The sequence below is a fragment of the Lepidothrix coronata genome, unplaced genomic scaffold (assembly GCF_001604755.1).
Source record: "Lepidothrix coronata isolate B3197 unplaced genomic scaffold, Lepidothrix_coronata-1.0 Scaffold9, whole genome shotgun sequence".
In the NCBI taxonomy this organism is placed as follows: domain Eukaryota; kingdom Metazoa; phylum Chordata; class Aves; order Passeriformes; family Pipridae; genus Lepidothrix; species Lepidothrix coronata.
In genome coordinates, this window is record NW_016690189.1 from 10,185,880 (window position 1) to 10,201,851 (window position 15,972).

Genomic DNA, 15,972 nt, shown 5'->3' on the forward strand with positions numbered 1-15,972 from the left:
TGCACCAATGCACCTCTGCATCTGTCTGCCCAAGGGCGCAGCAACATCAATAATAAATGACCAGGCTGGGGAAGGCAAGTTTGGGTTCAAACCAGCAGGTGCATTGGGGTGAGGGGGCTCCTCTGGGTGGGGGGTACATGGTGAATGGGAACTGTAGCTTGCAATAATTCCCTCCCTGCAGAAAGGACTCATAAATGTTTAATAAACTTCTGGCCCTTGCCATAGATGAGGTCTTATTAATGAACTGGAGTGGCTTGAGGACAGGTATTGTGTCCGTTACTATAGCACCACCTTGCACAGGATCTCGGCATGAAAGAGGCAGGGGAGGGAGGGAAGGAGAGAGGGAGGGATGCACTGAGGATGAGCCCCAGCCAGCCAGCCTGAGGTTTGCCTGTGGAGCAGGCAGCTCATCCTGCCCAGGGACACTGGCCCTCAGCAGCACCTCCAGCTCCCCATCTGCAGCCCACCGACGAACTGACCCCGTACAGGTACCGAGTGTGCACAGATGCACAGCCGAGCTGCTGCAAGTGCAACGCCGAGTCCCTGAGTGCTTCTGAGGGGGCTTCGCTCCAGAGCTTTGCCCTTCTGGATTTGGAAGATCTGGTTTGATTTTTTATTTTTTTTTCTTCCATGCTCCTTTCTTGAGCAACTGGTTGGTATTGCAGAGGTCACCAAGGGGACCTGTGGAGGCTCCTGAATCTGGCATCGGGAAATATGACAGCAGAAGTGAATGCTTGTTGACATAAGGGATTTACTGAAGAAGAAAGACAAAATGCCTTTCAAAGGGCTCGGTTCACTGAAAGAAAGATTTTTTAACCCAGGAAAGGAAAAGGTGAAGAACACCATTAGTGACTCGCTGGGGAATCTGAGAAGGTAAAATCCAACAGAAAATTCCCAGATGGATCCATTGCATCAATCTATTAAGGAAAATGCAGTATAGAAAAACGTATAAACATGAAACAGAATTTAGAGTTGTAAAATTAATATCTGAGTTTAGAGGGTGAGACACCTTACTGTAAGACAGAAGATGTAGAAGGAACACTGTTACAACAGCATATGACTATAGATCATAGAATATTTATATTAAACAAAAAAAGGTGAAAATAAGTTATGAAATAATGTTGTAATATTACAATGAGCTTGAAAAACTGTTTAATTAAAAACTTTTAAATAATTACATATGAATAATTCTGTAGTTTAGCATGCATGAGAAAAAGTAATGATTTAATGGGAATTAACACTCCCAAATGATGCCACTCCTGAATGGCATTTTCAGTTAATGTTCCTAAATTACAGGTTTTGGAGTTTTTTAAATCTTGTTCTGAGTCAGTAAGAGAAAATATATTAAATAGAGATGTGTATGTGTGTGTTTATTGAGACTAGCAAATTAGAGAGAGAAAAAGGAGAAGCAGCTGTTTGCTAGTAAAAAGATAGAAAAGATTAAAGATTTTCATCTTAATCTGACAGTTTTATGAAACAAGAAATGGAGGATTTTTATTTTTAGATAGATGAAAATCTGTTGTAACAAATGACCAGTTTCATAAAGGGAAAGAGATTTCTCATTTAAATGGAAGATTATTTCTCTTAGTAATGGCCACTGACAACACTTATTTAATCAATAAATGAGAGCCAGAGGGTTCAGTGGCATTTCTTGCATGCTTGATGTTAAGTGTTTTAAATCTTTGTGTGGATAAGGACAACATTTGAACTGAAGGTGTTTCTAGTGACTGAATTGAATTTGCTTTCATATCCGTCCCTTTACTTTCTTTTAGGAATGCTATTTTGATTCCAGATACAGTTCTTGGCACATATAAACATGCTTCTGATAACAAGAAAATGTGTAATAATTTACATATACTATGCTGCAGAACATATATGCAAGAGAATAAGAATGTACACTTTTAAGAGATACGTAATAAGAACTGGTAGATAACCAGTTACTCCACTTCTGTATTATGTGAACAAAGTATTTGTGTTCTACACAGTTTCTACTTAACTTTTTTTTTTCATTTATGATGTTACAGATGAAGTCTGACATTTTGCTTTTTTTACCTTTACAATACTCTACAGTAATTCCAGGGAATCAGTTTTTCTTTAGGAATGTTAGATTAAGTCACTTACTCAATGATAAATTTTCTTTGCTGTGGACTTTGCTGGCCAAATTTAACCAAAACCATGTAGGGTTTCTATCTAATGAGTATGTGATGTGGCAGTACACTGAGTTCACTTTAAATTATCCAGATTACTCTCCTCTTGTAACCATGTATCAAGGATATCGTGCTGGTTTCCTACACAGTTGATAAGTACTGTCATCCAACTTCAGCAGTACTGCTACTGAATCAAATTAAATCAAATACCAATTGAGATACAAGACAGTTTGTAAGCTTAATTATTTTCTGTTTTAAACATACATATCCTAATGCCTTCCTTAGATGTACTAGCCAGCAGAGGAAATAATCCAAACTATAAAGTCTTTTTTACTGTGTTTGCAGTCAGATCTAAGTAATAATTGCTGCAACTTTAGCAATCTTGAAGGAAATACGCAGTCATATTTGAAGGTTTCTGTAAACAAATGAAACAGGCATGTTTTTAACTTGAACTCCATTCTCTACAGCTTAGTCTACAAATGAGAGCATACCCTTGTGTTTTTACATGGTGGTGCCTGTACATATGTATCAGCTGCAACCTTGACTTTGCTCTTTATCCAATCCAATTTACTTTAATTTGGCGTAAATCAGCAAAGAATTTGGTTTCTCTTCTATCATTTGATAGATGACGAATTATATTAATGCGTATTCTTGATTAGGCTGTGCGGTGTGATTTCACTGACTGCAGTGCGTTGATGTGGGGTCAAAACTAGCAAAGTGGATAGAAAAATACTTTTTAGCTTTGGTAAATATGACTATTCTGTACCTTCCCACCACATTTCCTCTGTCTTGCAAACAACAGAGCAGACCCAGAAGCTGGTACCTGGCAAAAGCAGCTGCCAGACACTGGCTGCTGCATAGTGATTGTCCGCAGTCGAGCTCAAGTGCTAAAGTGCAGGCAGCGTAAAGTGACTCACTGGCCTCCTCACGGGTGTGCAACAACCTCAAATTATTTTGTGAGTGCTGCAAAATAAGTCTGTTCACAGGAGGTGACTTTAGGGTGTCTGGATCCTGGAAGGGAGCAGGGGGGACTGAACTGGGAGACTCAAGAGACATCCTTTCTTTAGGCCTTTGGCAGCAGTTTCATTTTGTGAGGTCTTAGAAGATGATCTAGAAAATGTTTTAAGTGTTTTGTATAAAATATTTTTAACACAAAAAATTTTTTGTTGTTGATTAAGTATATACAGCGAGGAAGCAAAAAAAGAATAAAATTAGAGGATTCAAGGCTTGGCTGGATGAATATCAGAGCTGTGACTCTGTAAACCTTATGTTCCCCAGAAAAGAAATCCTTTCATGCAGAGCTTCTTGGCAGGCACAAACACTTTGGTCCTTCTGTGAACTTAGTGCAGTCAAAGAAAAAGTTATGAACTGAAGTAAAATCTTAGGCTCTCCCTGCTTAAGGATTTCAGGAGTCTTGGACAAGCTAAAGGCAACCGTGGGGTTACTGAAGTGGGAAGTGACTAAGTGGGTTTACAGCTAAATAATATCACTTTTGATGTGAAAAGTCATATAGACCATGTCACGGCTGCTGTATGAAGTCTGGGCCCTGATAGGTGTAGCTCTGGCTGCTGCAGATGTCGCTTGGTGAATTAGCCTAAATTACTAAAAGCTGCAACTTGAAGGTGAATGATACACCCTTGCATCAGGCAAGGCTTCTCTGGCTGCACTGGACTCTCAAATTTTCCTTTTGCATACAAGTAGAGAGAGAATTTAGTGCCTTCCAGACCACTGTGAGCACAATGTGGGGGGTCCAGATTCAGCTGATTTATGAGCTGTGTGAGGTGTCTTGTGCAACGGGGTTAGAGCAAGGGCACAATGCACACGTGCGGCGCTGCGGCACCCAAAGGGCATCCATCCCTTCAGTGCACTGAGACTGTGCTGAGCAGAAACTGCAAGGTTGCCCTGCAGCCAGGGAGATGCAGTCCCTCGGTGTTTGAGACATGCCATGAGTTTCATGGAAATACTACACAGAAACCAGCAAGAGAGGTCCCATGGACTGAGTTAAAAGAGTTTGCCTGTCTGTACTGGGATTTGGTACCAGTGCATCAATTCCAGGATTTGGTATGGAAAATTATCACCTGGGCAAATCCCTGACGAGTAAATAAGGTCTCAGAAGTTTTGTATCTGCTTTTGAATAAATGACTTTTTTCAGTAATCAGTGTATGGGTTTCTGAAGTTATGCAGGGATCATCATAATTACTGAATTTGTAGATGTGAGGTTTGAGTATTGTGTAGGATGGTGCTCCAGCTGCCTGTGAAAGACTACAATATCTGATGAAATTCGTTCTCGAGTCTGTTTATATCGCAAATATTAATATTTGCCTGTTATTGTAGAATTGATGAGGTTTTAATCCAATTAAATTAAATTGTATGATTCTAATCTACCTACTTTATCAATTGAAGAAAGAACTAACACCTAGGCTGAAAATCCCATAAGTACAGGTTGCCAAATCTAAATGAGCTCTAGGGATTTTATTTATTACTCATAAGAATTTTTGAAATGTCTTTAATTCTTTCAAAATTCTGTATATGCCAGAGTAGCCATTCAATAAAGAAAATAAATGTTGCATACAGTAATTTATGATGTTTGGGCACAGAACATGGAAGCAGATATCTTCAAATAGCTTAGCTCTTCTTACTTGCCAAGTATTGTATGTTTGATGAAAAAGGGAAAAACATACATCTAAGGAGTGAACATTTCCTGCGCAGCACAGTGCTCTTCTGCATGAGGCAGGTAATTATAGAACAGCACTGGTCCTGAAGCAGTATTCTTCTAAATCACTGGTGAAAGTTTTCAGTGACGCTACCAAAATATATGGATCAATTGGAAGATATATTATTCATCTTTTCGTGGGGTTGCCATATCTTCATTATATACCTGTTCAATACAATAAAACCAAAAGCTAGGTCAGACACTGGCTCTGTGAGTGTCTGCACTGCTCCAATGCCTATGTTTTTGGAGTGCTATTGCAAAATAGTTTTCTCCAAAACAAACCTACTATAAAGGGCTTAGCATTAATCTTTGGGGGTATAAAATATATTGTATAGATTTGGTATCATGGATCAGTGCTCAACTTGCTTCCATTATTAATTAGTCAAATACAACAGCAAAGCAATTAATTTTCCTGTAGAGACAATATTGGTCCACAGTGTTAGTCTTAGCTCACCACTTTCAGCAGTGAATTTGGAGCAGAAGGATGTTTTCATGCCTATCTGAATTGACAGCCAGCTGAAAACATCCAGTTCAGAACAGATGTTTTGTCTTTGCATGATGTGTCTATTCTTTGCCAGCTGCCCAAAATAATGAACCAATTAAAGTCAAACATCTCTCTTATAAATAGAGCCCAGTAAAGGTACAAAAATTTTAAAATTTTGCTTTGATTTTATTCAATTAATATCTTAGATTATTTTAGGGGAAGACAACTAATTTATTTCTTTCAGTTTGTTAATAACACTTTTGAGATGACAGCAGCTCTAAAAAATATTTATTAAATTGTCTTTTCACTTCCAGATGTCTTTATTTTTGATATTTCGTTCTGTTTACATCTACCTATATTAACACATAGAGCATGGAATATATGGTGTCTCCTTTTTAAAGTGCCTGACTGCATTACTCTCTGTACTCTCATTTCACTAACAAATGCTGTTTCCCTGCCACTGAATCATAAGTTCTCAATCACCCTCAATAACACCACAGCAATATCATGTTTCCTGTGTTATCTTGCATTAATGCAAAGTCTGCTCCAGCCTCACCATGAGCTAATGATTACTTTGCAGTGAGCACTGGTTTGAGAAAAGGATCAAATCAAATAATTATGGGAGTTCCTTTTTGACCCCAAACACTGGGATTCTAGTGTTTCTTGAAAATGTGAGCTGACAGCCTGTAACATGCTTTTTTCTTTTTGCTAAGACTAAGGCTGAAGTAATGGGTTTATGATATGTAAAAGGGGATAATGTAGCAAATGATGCACCAGTTAGCTCTAAAGTCTAAAAATGACGAGATTTTTAAGTGGAACTTTATATTGGAAAGATATATTTAGGTCCACAAGAAGCTCCTCGGGAAGCTATACTCACCACCTATATTTGCAAACCCTTTAGTACAGAGTACTATTAGATTATGAGTAGTACCTTAGACAGCAACTGGACAAAGCTGTGATTAAACCAACCCAAAAAACCCAACCAGCTACCTTGTAGATAAGTCAGGTGTAACCCATCCATGTATGTTCTGTCAATATTTCTTTATAGTCTATTTTTATATGGAAAACCAAAGTGCCTTAGATTTAAAATGCACTCAGCTGGATGTGTGAAAGAAGGAAGTTATTCCTTATCAGAAAAGAGCGAATGAAATAATTTCCTCATTTTATATGAGAAGCTGGGCTTCCTTTGGATTAACTAACTGTTCCTGTTTTCACAGTACTCCATGTAATTTCATGGCAGACACGAAAGGAGCTGGATTCCGAGCTCACTTCTTCAAAGTGATGCCAAAACTGAAAGGCTTTATAATGTAGCTACTGATCAAGGCCTCCCTTAGCAAACACTTAACATTAAGATAGTGGATAGTGGGCTAGTCATGTATTCATGGCCAGTCATGTCCTTAAGAGTTTTAGCATGTCAGAAAACCCATATCCTGTATTTAAAACAAGAAAGTTAATGTTAGGAAAGGAATTATCTAGCTCTGATCTGGGAGGGTGTGTTCAGTTCTTTCGCACCTCACCTTTTCTACTAGAGATTTTCCACATTCCCTGCAGCATGATGTTAATAACCCTAATTAGACTGGGAGACCAAATTAATTTTTAATTGCACTATCATGCAATTCCAGATTCCATGGAAATGCCATTTTTTTTAATATTAATCTCTCAGCTACATTGCTTGTAGGACTAGTAAAGGCTGGGTATGCAAAGTTGGAGGAGCTGCACTCCTATGTTAGCAACTGGTGGGAAACCTCTCACAGGCTGATATAGCTGGGTGCCATTTGCTCCTATTCCGAGTAAATGGGGGAGCTTCCATCCCTGGCACCTTCCTTCCCAGTTCCTCCCAGCTGCACTGCAGTTGCTGCACCAAATTTGATCCCAGGCAAAACTGTTTCAGCCTCCACTGATGAGAAATGGTGAATCAACAACCCAGAAAGTTCCTGTCTTCCTTCAGGTCTCATTTAACAGTGAGTGTTTTACACAAAGGGCAATATGTTCAACAATAGGAGTTGCACTGATTCACTGTACAGTGGCCTACGTCCTTGTGGTGAGAGCGATGTTTCAGAGAAGGGGGAACATGTGGCTTCAAATCCCTTTGAGAAGAGAAAGTCTGGGCCTGTCTCTTCCACGTCTTTAGTGGGAGCTCTGATACCAGAGACTTTTTTCCTCTGCAGTACAGCCTTGGTTTTCGTCTCACAGGAGAAAACAAATTCCAAGATATTTTGGGCTGAGCAAAACCATTATTTGTGTTGTATTTACCCTTTTCTTGAAATCTAGTGGTACCTCTTATTAGTAGATCTAGTTAGAACTTATGGTTAATTTTGTCATATGTATACTTGTCTAAGAACTGGTGGAATTCATCACAACAGACCTCCATTTAGTTCTCATAGTTATGCTCATGAATAGCCTGTGAACATTTCTGCAGCTAGCTGTCTGGCTAGATGGCTCAGATTTACAAACTTCAGAGGTCATTCATGGAGAAGTGTAGTCTCAGCACTAGCCCAGCACTAACTCATCATACCACCAAGACACAAGTGCCTCACAAGGAGATGAGTTAGCAGGTGACTGGAGCACGTAACTGTCAATCCACATTTCAGCAAATTTTACTGAGACAATAAAGCATTTTCAATTTTTCTTTCTTCATCCATTTAGGAAAATCGATGGCATCAATGTAGAGGAGGATCACATTGAGCTGACAGAAGAGGGGCAGCCCGTGCAGGCAAGCACCCGCAAGCCAGCGCTGTGTGAATGCTATTGCTGTGGGCTGCCCAAGCGCTACATCATCGCCATCATGAGCGGTCTGGGCTTTTGCATCTCCTTTGGAATTAGGTGCAACCTAGGTGTTGCCATTGTAGAAATGGTGAACAACAGCACTGTTTATGTCAATGGGAAACCAGAGCTGCAGGTGAGAAAGCATCTTTCTTTCACTTTTCTGAGCAGATCCCACTGCAAAATCATAGGGCCACATAGTGAAGTAGTGTGGCAAAAATCTGAGGGAGGGAGACACATGAGTCTCAATTCATGTAGATGTGCAAGTACTTAATTCCTATTTATGTGATGAAGTCACATTAAAAATCTGTAAAATTATAGAATCATAGAATCAGCTGGGTTGGAAGGGACCCCTGAGGTCATCAAGTCCAACCCTTCCACTATCACTGTGGTTACTAGACCATGGCACTAAGTGCCACATTCAGTCTCATCTTAAAAACCTCCAGGGATGGAGAATCCACCACTTCCCTGGGGAGCCCATTCCAATACCTGATTACCCTCTCTGTAAAGAATTTCTTCCTAATATCTAACCTAAACCTCCCCTGGCACAACTTAAGACCGTGCCCCCTTGTCCTACTGATAGCTGCCTGGGAGAAGAGACCAACCCCCACCTGGCTACAATCTCCTGTCAGGGAGCTGTAGAGAGTGATGAGGTCTCCCCTGAAGCTCTTCCAGGCTAAACAACCCCAGCTCCCTCAGCCTCTCCTCATAGGACTTGTGCTCAAGTCCCTTCACCAGCCTCGCTGCTCTTCTCTGGACCCGCTCCAGCAGCTCAGTGTCCTTACTGAATGGAGGGGCCCAGAACTGCACACAGTACTTCAGGTGTGGCCTCACCAGTGCTGAGTACAGGGCAAGAATCACTTCCTTGGACCTGTTGGCCACACTGTTCCTGATTCAGGCCAGGATGCCATTGGCTTTCTTGGCCACCTGGGCACACTGCTGGCTCATGGTCAGCTTCTTGTCAATCCACAATTCCCAGGTGCCTTTCTGCCTGGCTGCTCTCCAGCCCCTCTGTCCCCAGCCTGTAGTGCTGCAGGGGGTTGTTGTGGCCAAAGTAGAGAACCTGGCACTTGGCCTTGTTGAACCTCATCTCACTGGAATCAGGCCAACTCTCCAACCTATCCAGGTCCCTCTGCAGAGCCCTCCTGCCTTCCAGCTGATTGACATTCCCCTCCAACTTAGTGTAATTTGCAAATTTGCTGATCTGAGGATTTGCAATGTCATAGAGAGGATGTAAGTAGCAGAAAGGAGAACTGAATTGGCTTGCATGTCTACCAGGTCCCTGATTTTTCAGTTGTAGACAGATTTTGCTGTGGTGGCAGAAGCTTTTACTATTTAGTATCTCTCACGGAAACATGCTCTGATGCTGCTACTGGAGGAATTATTAGTTGTTTTATGTAGGGCTGCACCCACTCTATTCAGATCAGTGGATCGCTTTCCAGATCTTAAAGCAGTCACAGGCAATAAGGCATTGGGTTATCAACAGTGTGGACTGCTGCCTAGAGGTGATTCAGAGCTAGGTACCAAGCTATTTTCAAATTTGCAGTAGATGGCATGTGGTCCACAGCTGGGTTGCATGAGCAAGATCATCACCAGCATAGATAAAAAAGTCATTATCCCACTACTCAGTATTCTTCAGGCCACACCTGGAATACTGTGTTCAGTTTGGTCCCCCCTGCACAAAATAGTTGTAGACAGGCTAGAGAGCATCCAGAGAAGGGCCACAAAGATTAATAAAGGACTGGGAAGCCTGCCATGTGAGGAAAGGCTGAGGGGGCTGGGTTTGGTCACCTTGAGAAAAGAAGGCATAGAGGAGGCCTTATCATCACACTCCAGTATTTATTATTGTGTTTCTTTTGCCAAGAAAGAACGAAACAGACAGTCCTTGAGATCTACCTTCCAACCTGGTATTCCATGGTTCTACAATCCTAGTTCTTCCTCAGCTGCAATTTCCTCTGACCAGCTCCTGCTTAGACTTGCTGCTCAATTCGTATTTATTCTTTATAATCCCTGCTCCCTGTGATCCTGCTGGGATTTCACAGTTCTATACTTAACCCTGAAGCAAGAGAAAGGATGTGCCTGCATAGGTTGGGAGGCTCAGAAGAGGTAGTTTCAGGAAATTGGGATAAATTCCTTTCACAAGTCTAAACTTATACTGTTTGTGCATGAGCATCTCCTGAATCAGAAACTTTTTCAATGTCACATGGTGTTTCTGCCTTCAGAAATTAACACTACCTAGAAACTCATCTGGAAATCACCAGCAGAAAATTAGGTATTTATACAGAAGTGTAGCTCAACACAGGAAAGTGGGTCTCTTGTCAAAATGCATGTTGATGAGGAGGGAAAACATTTAGCCCTCTGTAAACATGTCTGGCTAATTAATGCCATCTTTCTCCCTGCAGGTCAAACAATGAGCTGTTTTTTAGTTTGTTTGGGAGAAAAAAGCAACTTACTGGGAAAAACTGTTCTTTTTACACGCAGAAAGTAATACCAAAAAATGAGATGTTAAGGTTTATCACTATAGTTGTCATTTCTCTGTGGCATTTTAGTGACAGTTTTAATCCTGAATCCAAAGGACATTTGTGCTGCTTCCTCAAATCATACTTAGCCACCTTTCCCTGCCATGTGATTAGCATGAAAATGACCATGAAGCAAAACACAGTGGTTTTTTATTGCTTGAAAAGAGTTCTTCAGAACTGAGGGCTCATTGAGAAAAACTTGACACTGACCTTACAGTAGTGTGTTTATACTGAGCCAGGCCCTTTCTGACCTCACAGAATGGAGGCCAGTAAGAGCACCTTGGATCCACCTTCCTTTTCTTCACTTTCTTTATGTTTTGCCCTGGAATTTGGCTATCCCTCTTCTGAACAAGGTATGTCAAACAAGGTCATCAGAAAACAGGGAAATCCTTATGCAGGAAGAGCTTTGAGAAGACTGAAACTGCTTAGTATTCAAGAATGAGGAAAGCTCTTCTCTTGGCTGCAGGCATTTTTGTCTAGGAACCACCTATGACCAGCCTGTGGCTGGCCTTTTGCATCCAAATCCAGCGCTACAACTGGCATCACTTTTAATAAAAAATAAACTAGTCAGTAGCTAGTGTTACCTAGTTTTATTTTCAGATTTCCTTGTCTTCAGGTCTTATGTCCTTCATCCCCCACCTTCTCTGCTCCCATGCCACTTAGTGCTGATTGTGGATGGTCTGAGTTTGGCCTGACAGGCAGAACTATGGATAAGTCTGACCATGAGTTGAGTCCAAAGAACGCAAGCAACCTTGATAATCTTGGGAAAATAGATTGAAATCTAGCAATAACATCAGGCTGGAAATAAGGAAGGGTTTGTATTGATTACTGGACAATAGGTATTGGATGAATCACTGACACACAGGGATAATGGTCTGACTTACATTCCCAATACGATCAGTCCACCAGAAGAATTGCTCAAGACCACCAGTGTTGGACATACTCTCAGTCTCCTGCTCTGATTTGCCATTGGAATGTGACTTGAGTCACCAAGAAAGGCAAGTCATCCTAAGGCTGAGAGATTCTGTGATAAGGTGTTGGAGCACAAGGCAGGTCACTAGAGGGAAAGAAGTGAAGAAGAACAAGCTGGGGAGCTTATGTGCCAGAACAGTGGAAACATGACTTACCAGTTTGCAGCACCTGGTCACTGTTATTTTCATCTTAAAAGCAGGGAGTGTGAATGGCACTATAACACCTAGTCAGGTACCATCGAAAGGCTTCAGGTCCTTCTTACAACTCTGAGCAGGCTCAAAAGGAAAGGTTTCAGGATGAAGCAGCCCAGGGGGAAGCAGTGGCAAGTGGCAAAGATGAAGGTCCAGTGTTAACCACAATCTGGCTGAACCCTTTCCCCCTCTTATCCACTCAACTGAAAGCTAAGAAAAAAAGCAGCAATCTCACATGGAAATCAGATATCCTTCTGCCTTAACTGGGGGTTTCAAGCTCAGCAACCCCAAGCAGCCAGTGTAAAGAGGCTGCCTTTATTTGGAGGATGGTGTGACTTCTGTGTGACTTCCAAACAACAGTTATCTTCCAGTGAGTATGCTTCATTTTACAGCATTTTTCCCATTTCCTTTAAAGACAGCCCAATTCAGCTGGGATCCAGAGACCGTGGGACTCATTCATGGCTCTTTTTTCTGGGGTTACATTGTGACACAAATCCCAGGAGGGTTCATTGCAAACAAACTGGCTGCTAACAGGTAAGAAAAAAATAAGCAAAAGAATTAAGCTTTAGAGCCTGATGACTGTTTTACACTTCTGTTTAATTCCCTATTTTGCTAATCATAATTTAGTGTGTTTCAGAAATGCACATTTGAAACTGAACATGCAGTATTTATGCCTATAATTAAAAATGGGACTCAATTTCCATTATAGGCCTATTGGTGATTCTTCCAATTTAGTTGGTTCATCTCAAATATTTATACGTTTCTTCTCTAAACAATAATGCTATCTGGAGAGTGTTAGGAAAATCACATCTAGTGCTTCAGATAATGATTGTAGCATTTGTCTTTCAGAAATTGCCTTAGTGCCTTTTAGCTCGACTTAGCACCAAACAAGAATTTTCCAACAAAATCTGACCTTTCTGCTTTAAAAATTCCATGTGGACTGAAGCATGAAGGAACTGTGGAGCTATTTGTCTTCTGAAGCCACGAATCTATCCTAGTGCACACAAACATCCTGGACATGGCTGGATCCAGTACTGACTGTAATTAGGATTGCATAGAACTTGTAATAGAGCATCATGATTTCTGTTTGGTGACCTTTGAGCATCTATACAGATTTCTTTTACAATCAATGTGTTTGCCAGCTGATTTTATTTTATTTTATTTAAATTCAACTGCTTTAGAAAATGTGAGTAAGAAAAGTGGTTAATTTTGTCAACAGTAACTTTGGGTTTGGGCTTCACTTCAAAAAGTCTTAAGAACTTGGAACATGGTCTCTCAGAAGAGAGAGGGAGGTTGTCTGAAGACAGCTGGTTATGAAAGAGCTCATGAGATGTGCATGTTTGGGGCATTTTTGATTTTTAGATTAAAAAACCAAGATGATTGGTACTAATTTCATTCTCTGCAAACAAGATGTGATTTAGCTAAAAACACAGTCAGAATTGGAAAAGTCTTTAGCACCATTTATATGTTGTTTTTCCCCAAATCAAAGTAGTTTGCTCTGCCTTCTGCAAAGAGCTATAGGGGTTACAAGACTGCCTGGATGTTCTTCCCACCATATATCCTTGCAGAAATTACTCCAGAACAGAGTCATCCCATAGAATTGCCCAAACTGTTCAGTTCCAAATCCCCTCTGTCCATAACCAAAAGTTACTCAGAGTTCAGTTTGCACTGCTTCTTCAACACTCTTAGCATCCTCAATTATTAATTTCTCCACCATGTAACAGTGCCTAAGCAGAGTATTTTTCCATCTGACAAATAAGACAAACAAATTAGCTAAGCTGAATAATTTCCCCAGCCTTTCTAGTCTTGCCACCAGCTTCTGCAGCAGAAGGGCTTCAAAACACAGATGTGCACACTGTGGTTGAATAATTCAGCATATTATTAGTTTGGCTTTTGTTTCCTTAATTTACTTGCAAACAGTAAAATCAACCACATTTACACTGTAACTCAATGTATTCTGTCAGCAGACTACTTCCTTAAGTGCTTGTTTCCAACTCAATCTAATGCTCCACTACAACTGGATTTAGGAGTAGAATTTGCTGAGGAACAAAAATGGCTCAAAAGCTGAGCTCGAAGAGAATTTCTGCTTGCAGTAATAGGATTCACAGGTCTGGCTAAGTCCATGTTTTTCCTTTATTCCTTGTTTACCCAACCAATTTCAACTTAGGTAGATTCACCAGTGGTGCCAAGTTGTTGTTTCAGAGGGGTTATTTGCTAAGACACGGGATAGGAAAACAGCAGTTCTGGGACCAGTGAACCCACCATCCCTAGAAAGACAAATGCTGTCTTTTGTCTCATCTGTACTCTGGAACTGAGATTGTATCCTACTAGTGACACTGCAGATTTAGGCAAAGGCTCTTTTGCCACCATGGATGCCTCCACCCCAGGCAATTCTCTATTGGACATAATTATCTGTAATAATGTAGGATTCAAATGGATCTCAGAATAGCTGAAAATATTGAGTGCTTTATGGTTTTGCAACAAAACCGTCTAACACCATATAATTTGCTCTATACATTGATCCAAATTGATGTAGGTCAGCATTCCACCAAAAAGTTCATGAATCATTTAGTGACACCATCCCTTTGACTTGTTGCTTATCCTCAAACATGCAACTAAATGTAATTTCATCATTGTTTGGTGTATACATGAAAGACAAGGCATCTCTTGATGTTGGTGTTTGGTAAGAGCACCCTGCTGGGCAGAGGAGTGTGTTGCTGAAGAAGTCCGTTTTGATCCCAAAGAGGCCTGAGGATCATGGTAGTCAGGAGAGAAGAATATGTGAATGAAGTGAAAAGAAACTGGAATATTTTTAATCAAGGTGGAGACAAACTTCTTTGGGATAAATGGCAGTGAAGTGCTGAAAAGGTGCTGCCTCTTTGTGGAAACAATACTCAGCTTTTTAAATAGTAGCAGAAGAGTGACTGGTTCTAACTCAGTATAAATGATGCATTTATAACCCAGGCATATTAACAGCTGGTGTTAAAAGAAGTAGCAGAGTTCAAAAACTCAGTCTTCAGAGCTACCTGTTTGGATAATTAAACACATTCTCTTTCTCACAGTTTATTCTTTCACATGTGTATTAATTTACATGATTTGCTGTAGTTCCATGAGTCAACAGCGTTATGATAACCGACCTGATATTTCTATTAGTGGTAAGAAAGCAAGGTGCAAAAGTCTTTTCTTCACTGATCATAATAGATAAGTAATACTTATTTCTCAGTTAAACGTTTACTTGGCTTTGAAAGCAATCTTCTCAATGTCAAGATATGACTGTGGCCTTTTTATTCTAGTTCATATTTTCAGATTGGTTTCTATATAGTTCCCTTGTCACTTCTCTCTGCCAGCCTGCTCAGCCTCTTTGCTATTGTGCTCATCTGTTTAGTGCTTTCTTGTCACTGAGGTAGCGAGTTGGTTTTGTCAATAGGTGTAGAGAATTTAGATAAAACACTGTTGATCTCTGACTGTAGATTCCTCACACTATAATACTACCATTAATCCTACAGCAAAAACTAAGACCAGAAAAAAAAAATGAAATCACGTATATTTCCTGTGAATAAGTTTTCAAAAAGAGACTGAAAGTCAAACAATTGAAATCCTTATTAAAAAAAATAAAAGAGGAATTGAAACAAAAAGTTTTAAAAATTTATAAATATTTTGAAGTGGAACATGATAAAGAGCTATCTGTAATAATATTTTTTTTATGTCTTTGCCAGAAAAAATCAAAATGGAGAGAAATACTGCTGTTGTCCAAGTCACAAAATTTCTGATCAAATATCTGTCTAATATGATTCATGTGTCAGAATGAAGCTTAACTCATCTTCCTGAAACGCCACACACATAACAAGACAATTCAAAGCTTATTAAATGTCACTGAATTTGAGTGGTTTGAAAAATAAACATGAATTACAGTTCACAAACAGCAGCACGCTGGTAGCTAATAGTGTTGCTAGGAATTGAGGGCCCTGAACAAAACAGGCTGCTTTATTCCCAGGGTGTCACCTTGAGTCTTGGAGCAAGGCAGGGCAGCTCTGTGTTGATGTCCCATGTCCTTGTGCTGTGGTCTGCAGGGCCACCAACTGCTGCAACTTTCTAGCTGCAGAATAAAAGGCCTCCCATACAAAGGCTGTCCACAGGGAGCCAGGCATGGCTGCTTGCAACTGCAGACAACACAAAGAAGACA

The 15,972-nt window shown here is 40.4% G+C and overlaps 1 protein-coding gene across 2 annotated transcripts in view; it reads left to right on the forward strand.

The window, feature by feature from the left end:
- The first annotated feature begins 739 nt into the window (after positions 1-739).
- Positions 740-15,972, forward strand: part of SLC17A8 (solute carrier family 17 member 8) — a 31,208-nt gene continuing 15,975 nt past the window's right edge. Inside the window, exons 1-3 of one of the 2 annotated variants that reach the window (XM_017804265.1) lie at positions 740-873; positions 7,991-8,243; positions 12,205-12,323. In XM_017804265.1, the coding sequence (XP_017659754.1) occupies positions 773-873; positions 7,991-8,243; positions 12,205-12,323 (473 nt within the window). In that variant the 5' untranslated portion in view covers positions 740-772. The remainder of the gene's footprint in view (positions 874-7,990; positions 8,244-12,204; positions 12,324-15,972) is intronic. The other variant, XM_017804266.1, reaches the window with a different exon arrangement.